Source organism: Myotis lucifugus, unplaced genomic scaffold (genome assembly GCF_000147115.1).
Source record: "Myotis lucifugus unplaced genomic scaffold, Myoluc2.0 scaffold_1205, whole genome shotgun sequence".
NCBI lineage: Eukaryota > Metazoa > Chordata > Mammalia > Chiroptera > Vespertilionidae > Myotis > Myotis lucifugus.
In genome coordinates, this window is record NW_005872253.1 from 46,242 (window position 1) to 66,227 (window position 19,986).

At 50.9% G+C, this 19,986-nt stretch overlaps 1 protein-coding gene across 3 annotated transcripts in view; it reads right to left on the bottom strand.

Annotated features, from left to right (window-relative positions):
• The window catches only part of ITGA2 (integrin subunit alpha 2), a 51,227-nt gene that overhangs the window by 23,643 nt on the left and 7,598 nt on the right, over positions 1-19,986 (bottom strand). For all 3 annotated transcript variants that reach the window (XM_014449471.2, XM_023748216.1, XM_023748218.1), the window contains exons 3-14: positions 19,631-19,722; positions 16,200-16,314; positions 15,929-16,056; positions 12,883-13,031; positions 12,401-12,551; positions 11,681-11,846; positions 10,881-10,957; positions 9,442-9,580; positions 7,857-8,002; positions 5,934-6,077; positions 4,128-4,331; positions 2,851-2,987 (exon numbers count right to left, since the gene is read on the bottom strand). In XM_014449471.2, the coding sequence (XP_014304957.2) occupies positions 2,851-2,987; positions 4,128-4,331; positions 5,934-6,077; positions 7,857-8,002; positions 9,442-9,580; positions 10,881-10,957; positions 11,681-11,846; positions 12,401-12,551; positions 12,883-13,031; positions 15,929-16,056; positions 16,200-16,314; positions 19,631-19,722 (1,648 nt within the window). The remainder of the gene's footprint in view (positions 1-2,850; positions 2,988-4,127; positions 4,332-5,933; positions 6,078-7,856; positions 8,003-9,441; positions 9,581-10,880; positions 10,958-11,680; positions 11,847-12,400; positions 12,552-12,882; positions 13,032-15,928; positions 16,057-16,199; positions 16,315-19,630; positions 19,723-19,986) is intronic.

The window sequence follows — 19,986 nt, forward strand, 5'->3', positions numbered from 1 at the left end:
GTCTGAGGCATGAGGATGCTGGAAACCGGCCAGTGTGCTGAGTCAGTTGGTGAGAAACAATAGCAGGGGAGCAATTAGAACCCCTGGTCTCCTCAGCCCCTGGGCAGTGGAATTTGTATGTCATCATGTGACCCCTTGGGCACACCTTGACTATTGACAAAGCAGCCAGTAGAAACCAAAAAATTCCCTGTTGCCCTGACCGGTTTGGCTCAGTGGATAGAGCGTCGGCCTGCGGACTCAAGGGTCCCAGGTTCGATTCCAGTCAGGGGCATGTACCTTGGTTGCAGGCATATCCCCAGTGGGGGATATGCAGGAGGCAGCTGATCGATGTTTCTCTCTCATCGATGTTTCTAACTCTATCCCTCTCTCTTCCTCTCTGTAAAAAATCAATAAAATATATTTTTAAAAATTCCCTGTTCCTAAAAGTATTACAAGAAGATACAGAAAACATGTTCTTTCCATTTCAGGACTTGAGTCCATTGGAAGGTGCGTCGATCATGAATCATGCCTGTCCCAGGCCCCTGAGAAGCAGGTATAGAAGGCCTCGTAGCAGAGGCAGCGCGGCCACGGACCTCAGGGCCCATGCGGCCTAGGAGCGGGTTTTCTGTGAGTTCGTCTGCTGGAGAAGCTGAGCATTTCTCCCAGGAGAGAGGGCACTGATTTCAGAGATTCTGGAAACTTGTTTTCTGAAACTTATTCTCAGGAAGTCTCCCAGAAAAGCCAGTCTCAGCACTTGATGGAAAAATGGCACTAACCTACTCTGGCTGAATGTCAATAATTGATATCATGTGTCTCGACTGTTTTGAAGAATCAATTCACCTTCCAAGGAAAAGGTTTGGCCATCATTGACTACACTAAAGGGAGTGTCATAGCAGAGCAGGGATATAGCCCACCAGGGATGCTGCCCGCCAAGATGGGCACGGTCAAGTTCACTGAGGTGTAATTGCTTACTGTTTAATAATCAGTCATATAGTCCTAGCTGGTTTGGCTCAGTGGATAGAGTGTCAGCCTGCAGACTGAAAGGTCCGGGGTTCAATTCTGGTCAAGGACACATGCCCAAGTTGTGGGCTCAATCCCCAGTAGGGGGTGTGCAGTGATTCTCTCTCATCATGGATGTTTCTATCTCTCTCTCCCTCTCCCTTCCACTATGAAATCAATTGAAAAAATATTGGGGGAAAATCAGTCCTATAGCCCAGCTGGTGTTGCTCAGTGGTTGGGTGTCAACCTATGAGCCAGGAGGTCATGGTTCAATTCCTGGTCTGGGTACATGCCCGGGTTGCGGGATCGGTCCCCAGTGGGGAGTGTGCAGGAGGCAGCCAATCGATGATTCTCTCTCATCATTGATGTTTCTCTCTCTCTCCCTCTCCCTTCCACTCTGAAATCAATAAAAATATATTTTAAAAAATTAGTCATATAATTATGTTATCACACCTTGCATTTTTCCAATGGTATGTTACTCGTAACTGGTTTTAACTGGTTTTATTCAGTAAGTATATTTTCTTATTTTTAACGTCTTAAATGTGATCCTTCAGTCTTATTTTTCCATATAAAGATTTCATGAAGACACTGCATTTTGTTTTTTGAAAGCACGAGTGAGATACTGTAAATAGTGTCATTAAACTCAGAAACAGCACAACGTCAATGTGTAGCTTTTCTGTTCCTGACGCATTTGGACATTTGAAGCACAATTCCCTACAGAAACAAGTGAATGAATGGCTGAACTGTATCTTCTTGGGAACTCTTGATGAAATTCTCCATTTCTCTCTGGTTCCATTCCCTCACCAGCCCCATACATTTATTTTTGTCCTTGAACCGCATGGCGCTTGAATCCCTTATTGTTCCTGCTCTTCAGCTCCCACTGGTTCAACGAGGGGCCACTAAACCGACACAATGGCTTCCTGTTCATGACGGATGGTTCTAAGCGGTGCCCCTTAACCGCACGCGGAGCTGCAGTGCGGTCTGGGCGCTCGGTCTGGTTAGGGCATCTCATGAAGCTTCCTGCTGGGAGCCAGCGAGGGCCCCTTGGAGACAATCTTCCCCAACACCCTGGCGACCATTCCCACGCCCTTCTCGCCACAGAGAAGAGACGCTGGATTCTAATGGGAAGCAAATGTTTTTTCTCCCACCAGGGAAGGCAGTCCTTCTTTACAAAAACCAGTGCCCTGCAGTCTTAGATAATGCACGAGGCCCTTCTGAGGACCAGCAGGGAGATCTGGACCAGCACGAGGCCCTTCTGAGGACCAGCAGGGAGATCTGGACCAGCACGTGGCCCTTTTGAAGACCAGCAGGGAGATCTGGACCAGCACGAGGCCCTTCTGAGGACCAGCAGGGAGATCTGGACCAGCACGAGGCCCTTCTGAGGACCAGCAGGGAGATCTGGACCAGCACGTGGCCCTTTTGAGGACCAGCAGGGAGATCTGGACCAGCACGAGGCCCTTCTGAGGACCAGCAGGGAGATCTGGACCAGCACGAGGCCCTTCTGAGGACCAGCAGGGAGATCTGGACCAGCACGAGGCCCTTCTGAGGACCAGCAGGGAGATCTGGACCAGCACGTGGCCCTTTTGAGGACCAGCAGGGAGATCTGGACCAGCACAAGGCCCTTCTGAGGACCAGCAGGGAGATCTGGACCAGCACAAGGCCCTTCTGAGGACCAGCAGGGAGATCTGGACCAGCACGAGGCCCTTTTGAGGACCAGCAGGGAGATCTGGACCAGCACGAGGCCCTTCTGAGGACCAGCAGGGAGATCTGGACCAGCATGTGCCCCTTCTGCAGGCCCCGCAGAGCAATATGCCCAACCGCACTGGCCCTGCTTTATTAGCTGCTCTGTGGCTGCCTCACTCACTCACTCACCAGAGCTGAACAACTTGTCCAAAGGCACCAACGGACACATCAGTGATGGAATCCCCATTTAGGTCTCCATAGCCGTCCAAGGACCTCCCGAAGTACTGGAGCCGGCTCCGGAAGGCCCGGTCGGATCCCAGGATTTTCTGAAAGGGCACGTTGGACATGCGATTATAGGGCACGACAACTGAAACGGAAAAAGGCACCTTCTACGAGGCACTGTCATATTCTCCACACGGCCTCTTCCCAGGTTGCCTTATTCTCCATAAAACACCACTGACTTTCAACTCCTCTCATCTGACTGTTTTATCCTTCTTGCAGCCACACTTTCATCAGAGAAACAGCATGAATCTTTTCCCATAAAACCACAAACCAGCATGAAGCAGTGAAGGACCGGTGGCCTGGGCAGGAGCTGACGCAAGTTCAGGTCCCAATTCCCATCCTCCCTCACCTCCAGTGGCCGGCAAACCGCGACTCGCAAGCCACATGCAGCTCCTTGGCCCCTTGAGTGTGGCTCTTCCACAAAATACCACGTGCGGGCACACGTACAGTGCAAAGTTGACTTAAAACTTTAAGTAAAGTTTATTAAGTTAATTTTAGGGAACGTTGTGGAGTGAAAGAAGATGTAGTGTTGAGGATTGAGAAAGGTATGTTGAGATGCTTTGGACGTATAGAGAGAATGAACGAAAGGAGGTAGACGAAACAAATATACAAGACGAGTGTGGATGGGAGAGTTGGAAGGGGTCGACCCCAGCGAACGTACCTCAATCAGATTGAGGACGTTTTTAGCAAAGGCCAGCTTAGGAGGACCCTAATTAAGTTAATAACAATGTACCTACCTGTACAGTTTAAGTTTAAAAAATTTGGCTCTCAAAAGAAATTTCAATGGTTGTCCTGTTGATATTTGGCTCTGTTCACTAATGAGTTTGCCGACCACTGCTCTACTCAAAGCTGCCTTCCCAGCGAGGCCTCCCGGGTCACCCTTATCCCTGAAAATCCATTCCCATTTCATTAAAAAACTCCTTGTCATTGACTACGACCTGGAACACTATCATATTTATCTTATCTTTCCTCTGCCCCCTCTGTGAAGAGCAGAGCTTTGTCTGTCCTTCCTTCGCGACATCCCCGCACAGGACAGCCCTGGCACGCTTAGCCGCTCCCTACATGTTTACTGAGTGAGTGAATAGTTCCGAGAGGAGAAGGCGGCGTGGATGGTCCCCGTGCTCCTCCCCAGCCGGGCACGGTGATGCCCCCTGTGCACACTTCACCTTGGCCGCCCGCATTACCTGGGAGAACCTGGTGCGGACGGTGCGGCCGTGGCCGTTGTAGATGTACACGGCTCCCGAGTTCTGATGCTCCAGGGGCGACCCGACGATCACGTCATTGAAGCCGTCCATGTTGATGTCGGAGAGGGCGGCGATCGCGGAGCCGAACCTCGAGTTTTCCACGCCCTCGGGGCCTTCCAGGAACTGGTGCCAGTTCAAAATGCCCTGGAGAAGGGGAGGGGGGTGAGTACAGCGAACCTCACAGCCTCACAACTACAATTCTCAGCCAGCGATGGCCACACCCACTTGCAACGGGTAAGGGGAGGGGGTTGGAAACCTAGAATTCAAAACCCTCCCGTTACGATCAGAATTATAAATAAGAATTTTCGTAAGCAAGGTCATGGGAATCTGCTCATAAAGCGAGGTGCGAGGGGTTGATTCTCTTTAGCAACACAACCTACATAAAGGTACCCATTCCTCTATTTCCTCTTTTCCTTCATGTTATATCATCACCTGTTTCTATACCTTTGATTTAAAAATTTTTTTTGGTGAAAACCTATTAATATTTTGAATAAAATTAAGGTGGAGACAAAATAAAAAGCAAGATCTTAATTTAGACCTTTATGGAAAAAATTACTGAACCGTGGCATAATTCTCACGGCACAGAAAGTGAAAAACGAGATCATTCATATTCCAGTGTAAGAAACACCGAGCAGTTCCGCCCAAAGAAAAGACTTTTCCTTGTAAAAGACGCAGTTGCTTCTTCAGATTTTGAAATCAAGAATGGGAGTATTTCATGGCCTCACAAGAAAGCCACGCTCCTCACCAGAAACCAGGCGGTGCTGGTTTCCCCTCGATCACACTCGTCGAGAAATCGGCATGTCACCAAGTTTGATGAACTATTAGGAGCTGGTCTCACTTGCAGCCATTAATGATCATTCAGAAGAGCTGGCCAGCAAGGAACAGCTACGCATCTGGGATCTGGGAAAGCACGTAGCTCTGTCCCTTCCTTACCGGATGCTCAGTTCTGCGTTCTTCATGTGCTTTAGAATAGTTTCACTTGCTTCTGTTGAAGGGCTAGTTTTTGCATTAATTTAAATAAATAAGGGAGGACAAAATATCACAACAGCTAAACATAACACTCACTGTGCTAACATCAGTGTCTCTTGCCCGCCCCTCCCCCTCTGTGGCCATCGGAGTTTCTATGACCCTGTATTTATGTGCATAGATTTAGAGGGTTCAGCCCACCAGCTGGAAAGAAGGATTTTCCATGTTGGCGCGCGCTACGTTTGATGTGCAAGGACTGGAAAGTTCCGGAGTTGGATGTATACCGCACCGTTACACTGAGCGATGGAATTTCCTGGCGGCTGATGTGCAAAGCATCCAGGGTTATAGGGGGTTCCCAAGGGGCTGGTCCATTTGTCTATTTCACTGTAAAAGCCCACAGGACAGTTTTGAGCTGTTATTGTGATCTCTTTACAGCAAAAGAAGAAGAATTGGAGAGGACACTGGGGACATACTCAGGTGTTTGTGTGTTTAAAAACCATGTGCATTTACCACTTCATGCGTAAGAGAACATCTATGCAAAGACCTCATGGAAAATGTCAGTGCACAGTAAGTAAGCTCTGGGTTAGGTTCTCGGTTCATGCGATTTTAAAAATCATAACTGAACGGCAACATCCTCCCAATAATGAAACAGACACACCGTACATGAAAATCACCCTTCAATAACAGACTTTGCATTTTAACCAAATGCAAAAAGGCAGGCTACCTTTTACTAACCATACCAATCCACATTAAACTAAGTCCGCGTCAGCATCTGCGTACCTTCGTGATGGTGAACAGGTAGACTTTCCCCTCCTCTTTCTTCAGGTCGTTCATGAACATGGGCGCACCCACCAGGAGCACGTCGGTCACGCCGTCCTTGTCCACATCCACGGAGCAGAGCACGCTTCCAAAGTAGGAGCCGATCTGCAGCGATGAAGCAGGTCAGCCTGAGGCTTCCCGGGACCCCAATGCGCCTCGTGCGACGCTGGACTTTAATTTACTCATTCGACAACTGAGAGTGAGTGCTTACTCCCTGCCAAGTGCTAGGGACGTAAAGACGGATGACACAGCCCCTGCCCTCAGCCTGTGGCATCATCTAAAGTGCAGGGTGCCCCCGAATCACCAAGAAAACATCTTTAAAAATACAGATTCCTGAGGCCCATTTCCAGAGATGCTGAGGCCAGGCCTAGGGAGCGGTCCAGAAGACGGCATTTTTATAAACACGCCAGGTGTGTCTGCCGCTGGGGGTCAGAGACCACACTTAGAGGCATAAGGGTGTGTTACGGAGAAAGAGGGGGCGGGGGGAAGAGAGAGGTGGAACGAATGCTGTGCTCCCATGGAAAATATGTTACAATGCAGGAAAGTGCCAAATATTGAGTGAGTGCTGGGAGCCAGGGCGGCTTAGAAAGATGAGTGTCGTATGAATTGCATCTCAGGAGCCGCCAAGGAGTTTCCAAGTGGAGCAGGGGAGCCTGGGTGATGGGCCCACGGTCAGGTCTGGGACAGAGGAGGGATGGCTGCAGAGATGGGACCCGGAGGGTTAGGGCGAGAGAACGCGAAGTGAGAGAGGCTGGGGGTTTGAATGTTCATCTCATCCAACCATTGCTCAACGCGCATCGCTGTGTGTACCTCGGAAGGATTTGGAAATAAAAAGAAATGATTCCTTTCATTGCGCTTTCATTGTTTTGTTTTTCTCAAAATGAAAGCACCCTTTTACGAAGCCGTAGAGAGGAGGGAAGGGAAGTGACCACGGCTGGTTTGGGTCCCGGAGGTGGAAGCCGACAGTGGGGTCAGACCAAACCCCGAGAGGGGAGCCCGTGGAGAGTCGTTTCTCCGCCTCGGGGGACAGAACTCCCGCTGGCTGTCGAGAGCCGTGCTCTCATCTCAACCAGGTGCCTCCCTGAGGTCAGAGATGCCCAGTGAGGCCACTCGATCTCCCGGCTGACCCGGGCCCCGTGGGCACCACCGGGACAGTCATGCCCGTTTCTGACCCCGAGACTGTCCCCGTCAGAGGAGAGCGGCAGGAAGGAGAGCTGCTCTCCACCCAGCGAGTCGGAGCCACAGCAGCCACTCCCTTGTCACTCTCTCTCCGAACCCTCGGCTCCCAGCGGGGTTGCCTCCAAGCGGCGGTTAGGTGCTGGCATCACGGCCTTACCAATCCAGGCGTCAAAAATACAGAGTGGGGTCCAGCCGGCGTGGCTCAGTGGTTGAGCATCAACATACTAGTGTGAACCAGGAGGTCCCAGTTCAATTCCGGTCAAGGGCACATGCCTGGGTTGTGGGCTCCATCCCCAGTAGGGGGCGTGCAGGAGGCAGCCAATCAATGATTCTCTCTCATCATCAATGTTTCTATCTCTCTCTCCCTCTCCCTTCCTCTCTGAAATCAATAAAAAAATGTATTTTTAAAAAATATGGAAAAAAATATGGAGTGGGAAGTAGCCAAATAGCACAGCCTTTGCAGCGCCCCCAGGACTGGGTCTGAATGACAGCTCACCCCATGGAAGTTGTGACCTAGAAGGAGAGTCAATCTCTCAAAGGACCGGGCCGGCCTCAGGATTGAGAAGATTTCAGGAATATTCAAGTAAAGGCAGATGCCAGAGCCAGCCGGGGGCGGGCTCTCAATAAATGGTAGTTTCCCCCCCCCACTCCCACCCGCCCCCGCTGTCCCTGAAATTCACTTCACCTGCTGAGCGATGACTTTACCTGGTCGCCTCTGTGAGCCTGAATCACCGTGACATTGCCGTTCTCACTAACACTGTACAGCACTATCTGGCCCGTGTAATTCGCCCGCGGGGCGCCCGCGACAAAGTGGACCCCTTTTCCAGTAGAGATGGCCGCCACCGAGTAACCTGGGAGAGAAGGAGACGGTGGGTACCACCGACAGGCTGGGCCCCACAGGCTGGCGGAGCTGGGGGAGCGGCTGAGCCCTTTCTCCAACCTGAGCATGTCACTCAGGGCCCATCTTCCTGTTTCCAAGGTGACCTGCTCCCGCCCTCTGACCAGCAGCACTGCCCCGCGTAGTGGGTGTCTACCCATGAAGCCGACCCGAGATTCTGGTTGTCCCCATCAGCCAGTCATGAACCTGGCCCTCAACAGCTTTCTTTAGTGAGCCAGTAGGTGGATTTAAAAGGTAATGTTGCAGCCCCAGCTGGTTTGCTCGGTGGATTGAGCACTGGCCTGAGGACTGAAGGGTTCTGGGTTTGATTCCAGTCAAGGGCACATGCCCGGCTGCAGGCTCGATCCCCAGTAGGGGCGTGCAGGAGGCAGCCGATCAATGATTCCCTCTCTTCACTGATGTCCTTATCTCTTCCTCTCTGAAATCAATAAAAATATGTATGTTTTTAAAAAGGGAAAGTTGCGGAGTGGAAAGAACACGGGCTTTGGAGTCAGTCCCCGCTTTGAATTCTGGATCCGCCTCTTACTGTGTTGTTCACCTTTAGGCAAACCATGACCCTCCTTGGCTCTAACGGTACAGTGGGGACCCTAAGCTTCCCTCGGGGGGGTGTTGGAAGGACTTTAATGTTCATGTCGATAGAGTCAGCAGCTCAGGAACTATCCCCTAGTAAGTGTTCAAAATCCATGGCTGCTTATTCCAGGAAAGACAGACTAAGAGCTCTCATTTTTATCAGACTGTCACTCTGCACTGGCTCTTAGGAACCATTTCCATTTTGGAGAAATAACTGTCACAGGAATAACAACCACTTGGACAGCCACAAGGGATTGGCGGGTACAATACAGGTTTCCTTAGCAGTTACGGTGAAGGCCTGATTGGCAGAAAGGGAATATAAACATACTATATAATAAAAGGCTAATATGCAAATCAACCGAATGGGGGAACGACTGGTCGCTATAACATACACTGATCACCAAGGGGCAGACGCTCAACACAGGAGCTGCCCCCTGGTGGTCAGTGCGCTCCCACAGGAGGAACACCGCTCAGCCAGAAGCTGGGCTCACCGCTGGCGAGTGCAGCAGCGGTGGCAGGAGCCTCTCCTGCTTCTGCAGCAGTGTTAAGGATGTCCGACTGACAGCTTAGGGCCGCTCCCTGTGGGAAGTGGGCCTAAGCTGTCAGTGGGACATCCCCCGAAGGCTCCCGGACTGCGAGAGGGTGCAGGCCGGGCTGAGGGACCCCCCCCCAGAGTGCACCAATTTCGTGCACCAGGCCTCTAGTTGTGTAATAAACATAATGAGTAGGTGACAGGCCCAGGACTGAACCGGTCCTGATTCCACACGGCTAGTGTAGAGGCAGGTCCTTCATGTGCAGCCCACGCGGGCGTGCCTGCCTCACCTAAGTAGGAGCTGTGGTTTCTGTCTTGCAGGATTTGGTCAAAGGCTTGTTTGGAGAAGATCAGGTGTCCGCTGGACGTCTGCTGAACCACGGTCCCGCTCCAGTCATAAGCCCCTACTGCACCCAGCGTGAGGACGTCCTAAAACCACGGGAAAGGGGGTGTTAAAGCACGTCACCTCTAAAGTGTGAGAGTTCAGCGTAGGCACAGCGTGGGGATACACTGTCCAGGTTTAAGGGGGGAACTCAGCATGGTGAAGTGAGATTATACACACATGTTGACATATTTCAGAGTTGTTTGAACATGTTTGTGCTGGAGGGCAAGCCTCCCATGGGCTACGCTAGCTCGGGCTCTACTGAGTATGGCATTATATGGATAAGTCTTTCTATAGCTATAATCAGGGGAGCGCGTATCCATATTCAAATTTCCATTCAAAGGCCCACATTGCAAACGCTGAACAGTTAGAGGGAGCCTCTCGCCTCAGGGATTCATGAGAGAAGCTCACGGTTGGGTATGAGGCAGCTGAGAGGTGGGGAATGATGCTGATAGAGGAAGGAGGTTGGGGCCACTGGGCACTGCTAACACTCCCCTACCCCACCCCCCATCGCGGGAGGCCCTATCCAGACCCTTCTATTTTCAGCTTTCCCCTTGACTCCTTCTCAAATGTTCCTCCATCATTTCTCTCCTGTCCCATCTACTTGAAAATAGCACAGGTGCAAAAGGTGCCGTAGCTGAGACAGTGGATCCAACGTAAGGAAGTTCCCACAGGTCAGCACCGGTGTGGGGAGGGCAGAGGAGACAAGCAACTCTGCGGACTGAGGGGTCCCGGGTTCGATTCCGGTCAAGGGCACGTACCTCAGTTGCAGGCTCCTCCCCGGCCTGGGCCCTGGTCGGGGCTCGTGCAGGAAGCAACCAATCAATGTGTTTCTCTCACACTGATGTTTCTCTCTCTGTCTTTCCCTCTCTCTTCTGCTCTCCTTAAAAATCAATAGAAAAACATCCTCGGATGAGGATTAACAACAACAAAAAAACCCTGTGAAACAGGGAAGGGAGGCATGATGAACCTTCGTGTTTTAGGTGGCAAGTCAGCGACGCCAAGAAACTCAAGGACTGCCCGGCTGGTGTGGCTAAGTGGTGAGTGTCGATCTATGAACCAGGAGGTCACAGTTCTATTCCCAGTCAGGGCACATGCCCAGGTTGCACATCCCCAGTATGGGATGTGCAGGAGGCAGCTGATCCATGATTCTCTCTCATCATTGGTGTGTCTATCTCTCTCTCCCTCTCCCTTTCTCTCTCTGAAATCAATAAAACCATATTTAAAAAAAAAAAAAGAAAGAAACTCAGGACTGTGACTAGGAGCAGGAACTGTTGATGCACAGGGTGGCCACGCCCTCGGTGGTCAGCCCAGGGCAGGTGGCGGGTGGGCATCTGATATACACACCTTTTCGGGAGAGTAATCCGCGCTGAATCCCACTTGGGCCATCTGCATCTGGAAGCTATCCCCTCCTTGCACGGTGCCTGGGAAGTGACAGTTTCCAGAATTCCATCACCGCCAATCATTTTAAATGAAATTTTCAATCATACACACACACACACACACACACACACATACACACACACACACAAAATGCTCCGATGTTCAATCAAAAATATCGGGCTGGCAGAGTGGCCAAATCACTACAAGTATTCCAACAGACGTGGGAATCCACACTATATTTTTCTAATTTTAAAAGTATGCATGTTTTAGTAAACAAATTCAAGAATTTCAGAAACTATGTAACAGTGTAAAAAAGTAAAACTTTTACAATTACAAAAACTATTTATAGTGCAAAAAGGTAAAACTATTTACAATTTTAATAGCTATCACTGAATCGCCCCGGAAGTGTTACACATGTGATCAATGTGATCAATAAGCTGAGCTTCTCCGCTTCTCCATAATCGCTCCAGAATTAAACATGACTAGTCTTTGTTATCTCTTAAACACCAAGGAACAGGGCTGCGATTCAGATTTTTAATAATTACCGACATTGGGACTACTTTCTTATGTTGACTGGCCGTTTGTGTTTTATCTTTTAAAAACGACTTAGTCATGTCCTTCGCCTCCTTTTCTCACTGATTCCTCAGAGCTCTTTTCCCACGAGGCGCACGCGTGGGCACTGGCAGCACAGGACGCAGGACGCGGGGACAGGACGGCCAGCCCCGGGAAGGGCAGGGCGGGGGCTGCGGGAGGGAGGGCGCTACCTTCGATGCTGAAGATGTGCTCGCCGATGGTGCCCGCCTTCTCCAGCAGCGCGGCTTCGTCGGACACGTTGAAGAAGTACCTCTCGGTGGGGACACTGGCGATCGCTTTGATTTCTTTTATCAGGTTTTTCGTGTCGAGGGCATTTCTGTTTAAGTACCCGAGGACCTTGAACGCAGAGGGAGAGGGAGAAAAGGTCAGAACTGTGGTGCTTCTGTCTGTTTAAGTACCCGAGGACCTTGAACGCAGAGGGAGAGGGAGAAAAGGTCAGAACTGTGGTGCTTCTGCCTCCCTATTCGCACCCCCAGGCCCAGGCCCCCTGGAGAGGTAATCCGCACCCCACACCCACAGGACCGAACCAGCAGGAGCAGAAACGGCGCTCGGCCGGTGTGGCTCAGTGGCTGAGCGTCAACCTGTGAACCAGGAGGCCCCGGCCCCATTCCCGGTCAGGGCACAGGCCCTGGTTGCAGGTTCGATCCCCAGTGGGGGATTTGCAGGAGGCAGCCCATCCATGATTCTCTCTCATCATTGATGTTTCTCTCTCTCTCCTTCTCTCTCTCTGAAATCAATAAAAAATATATATTTTTAAGAAGCAAAACCGGCACACATCTCTTTTTGTGTAAAGCGTCGGGAGCCATGAGGAGGGCCTTGGGAGGTGATGACAGAGGAGCGTTTACCCCCCGCCCCACCCCCACCCCCACCGACGGGGAGGGACGCCTCACCGCGATGCCGAACCGCAGGATGCCGTCCTCGTTGCACTGCGCGATCACCTCCTTCAGCTTGGAGCCGTCGTGCGACTCGCCGTCGGTGACAACCACCATGACCTTGGTGGCGCCCGGCCGGCCGCCAGCAGCTGCCGTGTAAGCGGAGTCTCTGTGGCAGATCAAATGACAGGCTCACTACAGCGAGGACGTTCCCACGGGCCCTGTCCTCAGCCTTGCGACCACGCTGAGCATAACCTGGGACTCAGCATGTCTCTCCCGTCGGCAGAGAAGCAGGTAAGGGCGCCCTGCCTGTAGCTGGAGGGGAACAGGGACGCGGGACTCTGGCCGGCACTGGTGGGCACGGCCTACGGCCTTCCCCACGGGTACGTGGCGGGATACGTGACCTCTCCTTCTTTGCTATCCCTGAGCTAAGTGTGAGCACAGGTGACTGCTTCTCTCTGCCTTTCCTCCCTTACAGGCCTGATCGCGTGGGGGCTCACCTGGCGAACTGAATGGCCTTGAACGTGTTGGTGAGGTCCCCGCCCTTCTGGACCGTCCTGGATGTGGCTGCAGTCATCTCGGCTTTGGTTTTGAAGGTGTTCAGGTTGAACACCACTCGGGGCTCGTTGGCGTACTGAATGAGCCCCACCTGCGGGAGAGCAGACGTTCTCAGACGCTGGTCAGTGAGTTAGAAGACATTCTATTTGGCCAATAGAATGAAAATCCAAAGTGCATTTAGATGTGGGCTGAGAGCTTAAGGGAGCCATTTTCCACTTTGTTTGTAAGAACAGTTATTTTTCTCCCAGTGAAATGACTCCTCTGTTGGAGGCAGGACATCAAGCATGTCAAACTCGCGGCCGCATGCGGCCCACAACGAATGTTTTTGTGGCCCAGTCAATGTAATGGTAAGAAATGTTGTAATAAAAATTTCATAACTTAATCTTTACAATATCCTGTTATACATAATTATTAATAACGAACTACAACGTTCGCTAATGACTGATGACTATAATCGTGTTGCATTCGTTTCCTTTACGTGCCTTACGAGCAGGCGCACCATTTCCCTCTGCTAACACCAGCAGCGAATGTTTTAGCAGCCGTTGGCCACAGCATTAGTCTCGGACTGACTTGTTTGGTGTGCGCAACAGCAAATAATTCGCTTTCGGAGAACAAGAAAAATAGGTTTATTTGCGTGACGCTTGTTAATTTGTGCAGTTATTCAGTGTCTGGTAAGTTAATGTTCAAGAAAAATTTATTAATTTTTTATTAAATATTTAATTTTCATTAAAATGTTCTATTATTTTATGTTAACGATGACTCGTTTATTTCAGCCCTTTGCATTCGTCATGTCTCTATCGAAATAAACCCACGTTTCTATGAAAATGGAAGCTTTTGTTTTTTTGCGGCCCACATGAACTTAAACGTTGCTTATGTGGCCCGTGGTAGCCTTGGAGTTTGACACGCTTGCTGTACGTGTTTAGCAAAGCACTGATGGACAAGCAGGACGACATGCTATCGGATACGATTTGGTCCTCAGGAGTAACAGCTGTAAATGGTTACGCACTGCCCCATAGTACTTTAATGTGGGTAAATATTACAATCAAGTTCATACCAGAAAGATAAAAGTGATAAAAACATCTTAATTAATGATGGATGCAAACATGTAAACAACTGTGAGCAGCTGTGGATGGGAGAGAACATCTCATCAATTCAGGATAATTATATAATGAGCAAAGAATAAGCGTTCAAGCCCTGGCTGGTTTGGCTGGGTGGATAGAGCGTCGGACTGCGGACTAAAGGATCCCGGGTTCGATTCCAGTCAAGGGCACATTAAGCCTGGATTGCGGGCTCAATCCCCAGTGGGGGGATGCAGGAGGCAGTCAATCGATGATTCTCTCTCATACTGGTAATTGATATTTCTATCTCTCCCTCCCACTCCCTTCCTCTCTGAAATCAATAAAAAATATATTTAGTAATAATAATAAGCATTCAAGACAAGTGATTACTGCTCATAATCGATGCAGTCACTTCAGATCATTGTGTTTATTGTGCGGGATTTCCTCCCATCGCACTTCAGGTCTGAGACGCGACCTGTGCATGCGGCCTGGAGCCTCTGGGCTTCAGAGAAACGCCCTTCAGAGTCTGATCTGAGCGCTGAGACAGAACAACTTCTCAACAGACGTTGGGCACGCCACCCTAATCCTTCAGCTCAGGGTGGGGAACGTCCGGCCTGGCCCAGCCAAGGCCTTCGGGGTGAGTTAATGAAATGTTTGACCGAATAGAGCAGCTAATTTTTAGGTTGATAATTGTTATGGCCCCAGAATGAGTTATAAACATCCAAACGGCCCTTGGCAGAGAAAAGGTTCCCCACTCTTGCTTTAGATCAAGAGGCTCAAACACTTCTTTTCACTTCTTTTACTGTCCTTGTTCCCAGCACCGAAATCACCCTGGATGCCTGGGGCTCCTGGGGCAGGAAGTGGCGGTGAAAGGCCGCTGGCCCAGGGGCTCTGACACACTGTCCTGTGTCAGGAAGGTGAAGGGGCGGGGCCTAGAGGGCTCAGTCCCATCAGCACTTTCTCGAGGTGGAGAAAATATAGCACCAACCGCTGGTTTTAGGAGAGACTGTAAGACCTGAGCGCGAGGGAAGGACCCCAAAAAACGGGGAGTCTAACATGAGAAGACAGGACCCGGCCCTGAGCTTCGGGGTGAGGAAGGGGAGAGCTGAGCAGGAGGTTTGAGGAGAAGAGGTCTAATGGGACGTCCAGGACCCCCCTGACAGCGGTCCATGGGCTGCTACAGCCAGAAAGACCCCGGAGCGGCATAGCCAATAGGAAAAGGAGAAAAATCCCCAGAACTTTCAAAATAAGGGCTATTCCCTTTTCCAGAAGCAGCAAGTTTTGCTCCTGAGTTCTGGGTTCCTGTCCCCAGAAGACGGAAAAGCAAATTCAAGACTCCCTCCAGCAGCGGCCGCCAGCCTTTCGGAACTCAGGGACCACCAGTGTCCGCAGACCACCGGGTGGCGACCGCTGCCTTAGAGCACGGAGAACCACGCAAAGTTAGTGAAGAGCCTGCCCTGTGCAGGAGGAGGGGAGACTGGATAAAAGACCAGATGGAACATAATAAGAGACCATAACATAACATAAAGTGGAATTATGGTGTCCTCAGACTTGTTTTTAAAGATCCCAGAATTCCGGGATACCTGTGTAGCAGCAAGGCGTAAAAAAGAGGAAGTCATTATCAGTCCAAGCAGGTGTAAAGGAAAGATACATATGTGATTTTAAAATACATTAATAAACTTATGAGTTAGAGGATGAAAAAAGTAAGCAACTACAGAGGGTTAAAATGCCGGGCCCATGTCTGACGCTCTGTCAGAAACAGGAACCCAGCTCAAAGACCAGCAGTGGGCGAAGTGACGCGCAGAATTACGCAAACAGTACAAGCTGCATTTCACTCTCAAGGTCAGCATTGAGTGCAGTCAACTGGGGATCTGGCAAATGCAAAGGTGAAGACTTCACACCTAACAGTACTTGCTATTGACGTCCGTACCTGTGTCTTCGAGGGGCCTATATCCAGGCCTTGCACAAATTTTTCCAGAAAGTTCTTTACTGCCACCCAGGGGTAGATACTGTTTGATTCATCGCACACAACCACCACGTCGATGAAGGAAGTGCAGGCTGCACAGGGGAAGAGGAGAAACAGATTTCTGAAGTCACTAAAAATGAAGCGGTGACCGAGAGCTGAGGGGTCGGGGGTGCCCACACGTTTCCCTGCCTTGAATGGCGGCACCGCCCGGGCCCGCCGCACACGCTTCACTCACTCTGCAGCGCCGGTGAGAAGCTGCCCAAGAGCTGGAAGTCGGGGCTGACGTCGGAACAAACCCCGGTCGTGTAGTACTGACTTCCGCACTGCTGTGCCCACAGGGGCCCGCATGTCTGAAAAAAAACGAGAACAGTGACAGAACGTGGAAACCATTAGACCCCCACTTCCCCATCTGAGACTCACGCCCATCCCTATCCTTTGCAAGCACTAGGGATGGCCAAGGCCTGGAATTAACAAGTCAAAATGCCTTTGATTATTTGTGAACTCAAATGAACTGACGAACAAAATAAGACCCAAAGCAGAGAACAGACTGACACACCCCGACGTGGGGTTGCGGGGATGAGAAGAGAGACACCAAAGAACGTATCTACTTATAGGCACAGCCCATAGACACAGGCAATAAGGGGTGAAGACCTGGGGGCTGGGGGTTAGGGACTGGAAGGAGGAGAGAAAATGGGAGACATCTGTAATACTATCAACGATAAAAAACATATTTTAAAAAATGCCTTTGTGTGACAGGGAGAAGGGCGGACAGGAGGGAGGGAGCGGAGGGAGGAGCTGTGGCCAATGGCAGGCTTCAGGAGGCAGGACTCTGGCACTCCCGGGGCAGGTGTCAGTGCAGGGGGACCCACCGGGTCCCCCACCAAACCAGATAAAGGGGTGCTTCCATCCCAGGGGACACCCAGGAGGAAAATGAGTGCAGAGCTTCATGTGCAAAGTGAAGACGACCACGCCGCCTGTCTTGAAGGTTGTTGTGAAGGTTACATGGGTCTCTAGGTATGGAACACCCAGAACAGCGCTGGGCCAACAGCAAGGCGGTGGGGCTGTCAGCAGCATCCTACGTGGTCTTTCCGGAACGCGGGCTCCTCCTGCCCCTCCATGTGCAGTATCAGCAGAAACCACAAACCCACGTCCCCCAGGGCCAGGCAGGGAACCCAGAGGACAGCTCGGGCCGGGGATAGAGGCCAAGGTGTGTGAGGAGGTCACCCCGCACACGCAGGGGCAGGGCACCCCGGCTCCGCCCAGGGACAGCCAGGCCACCCACATTCTCAAGGAGAGTCGGAGAAGACAAATTTCGTGTGAAAATCCACAGTTTCAAAAAACCACTCTGCTAAACCACCGCAGACGAGGCTCATGGGCTGCCCGTGTTTAGCTTTGCTGGGGAGCAGTTCTCTGAGGACATCGGGGTCCATGTCCACTCCCCCAAACCTGCGGTCACCAGGCTGGCGGGCCTGCGTGCCCACACCCCGTACTCCACCCTGCGTCCCCCCCATCAGCCCAAAGCCCAAACCCCAACCTCCCGCCCGCCAGCCCTGAGAGCCAGACTCCCGAGTCAGCCACACGGGAAATGCCCGCTCAGACAACATGGGAATCGTCAGATGGAAAAGGGAATCAGTGGGGAAGAGCCATCCGGTCAAGAGCTTAAAAAGGAGGCTCCAGAGCTCACCGTGTAGCTGTGGACCAATCACTAAAACTGAACCGAAAAGCGTGCTCTTGCAAAAAGCCATTGGAAGAATAAGAGGAAAGTTATTGGACCCGGTTTAACCTTTGGGAGCGGGCAGCCGCTGTGGTCATTTTTCATGCTCAGTGCACAAGGTTGGTTTTCCCTATAAAACGGGTTCATTTTGCCAAGTTTGGGAAAAATCGTAATTGATACCTTTGGTAATTTACTAGATAACAGACACCAATCACTGATTCCTAGATCCCCATCCCCAAGCTGGATTTTTCTGATCATCTTGAAAAACAATAACTCATGAAGTATTCAAAAAAAATTTTTTAAGCAAAGGAAAACAGCACTAAGAAGTTGAAATTCAAATGTGCCAATTGTCAATGCCAGAACCATTCCTGCTTTAAGCCCAGAATTTAAGAAGGCTCAAAAAAATGTGATGATTGTCTGTCTTTTCCACATAAGTCCTGAGAGTATCTTAAAATTTTGATCTCTTAGGTATGCAAAGGAAACTGGCTTTTTTCTTTCTTCTTCTTTTTTTCTCCCTCTCACACACCTCTCTCTCTTCTTCCCTCCCTCCCTTCCTCTCTTGGCACATGGCTAAATTAATCTCTCAAATTCTCTTGCAACTTCATTGTACTTCATCTGAAGTTACAGGTTAAAAACTTTTAAAGCACATTCCATAATCCCCATGTCTCAATATATTTCTCTTTCTGAATTTATTCAACTTTAAAAACAAGCCAAAAAAAAGGTGAAGGCGATCGATTATAAGAACTTAGAGATATCAGAAAGCATGGCGATCCACTGCAACTTTCATCCACGTGTTGATGCAACACATATTATAAGCAAAACTTGATTTCCTTAGGAGTACAAAGTCTGTCTGAATACTAACATCTATTGGTGAAAGTAGAAGGACATTGCTCAAAATCAATTCTATTTTCAGAAGAAGCCGGCTATACACTTAGGCTTTTAGGTTAGCATGTCATGGGTAAAACTAATGTAAAGTTAAGCTTCTAAGACTCTTCTAACGCGACAATACAACTCAGATACACCTGTAAGAGCTGGTGGGAATGTGAAATAAAACTGGGTTTTTATTTGCCTTTAATCTCTTCCTGTGTGGTGCAATGGTTTTCACCTTTTATATAGCCCCATCTTTTCAACAATTTCCCATAGTATTTCTTGGGTTAGTTCTAAGCTCAGAAATTCTTCCCTCTCAGAAAGACCCCACTTTCTATGTGTCTATGGCAACTCTTCACGTCACCCACAGTGTGTTTGGATGTGACGTTATGAACAGTCGACTGGCCCAGGGCCTTGTTAGGCAAGGCATTCTCTCTCGCTGTGATGTCTTCTCCCAGCATCCCAGGAAGTAAATGCGAGGAAACACCAACGTGAAAGAAGGGAGACCGAGCCACACCCCGACTAGCACCAGATTAGCAGAGATCAGAGGAAATGAAACAGAAGTGCGTTCCAGCTCTCAGACCTCCTTTCAGAATCAGCAGCACCTGCCCCGAGGGTCCCCGCAGGGAGGAGCCCTTCTCAACGGAGACCAGGCGCCCTTCCCAGGGGCACAGACTCCGCTCCTCTCACTCCCCTTTCCAGAACATTCTGGGCAGTGGTTGTGCCGAGGATCTGAAGAAGCCTGCGCATCAGCAGGAGGCTCCTGGGGGGGACAGCCACACAGCGTGACAGTGCACCCCCAGGTCTGCTTCCCCGGGGGCTGGGGAGACGTGTGACAGTGCACCCCCAGGTCTGCTTCCCGGGGGGGCTGGGGAGACGCGTGACAGTGCACCCCCAGGTCTGCTTCCTGGGGGGGCTGGGGAGACGCGTGACAGTGCACCCCCAGGCTGCTTCCCGGGGGGGCTGGGGAGACGTGTGACAGTGCACCCCCAGGCTGCTTCCCGGGGTGGGGGGGGGAGACGCTGAGGGCACGTGTCCCGGAGAAGGATGGGGTTAAGGATGGGACGTGAGAAGGGGACACTCACGAGAAACCCTCCGGTGCCCACGTTCCTGGCGAGCGTCAGGCCGAGGCTCATGTTGGTTTTTATCTCCGTCACGTTGGGGATGCTCACGGAAGCTTCAAGGGAAAAGTTAAATCGCGTTACGTTTTCTGCCTTCATTTACAGCCGCTGAAAAACCCAGGCGCACGCACACTTCTTTGTAGCGCTGAGCTCCGTGTCGCCCGTCGAGTGCCATCTGCACGTGAGCAGCGCAGGGGCGTGAGCGACCTCGGTGACCGGCAGCTCACTCACCTGCGAGGCTGGGCAGTGAGCTGTAAGGGTGGGTCTGGAGGAGGCGGCACCCGGAGGCCTTGCCATTGAACAATGTTACAGCGCCGGCC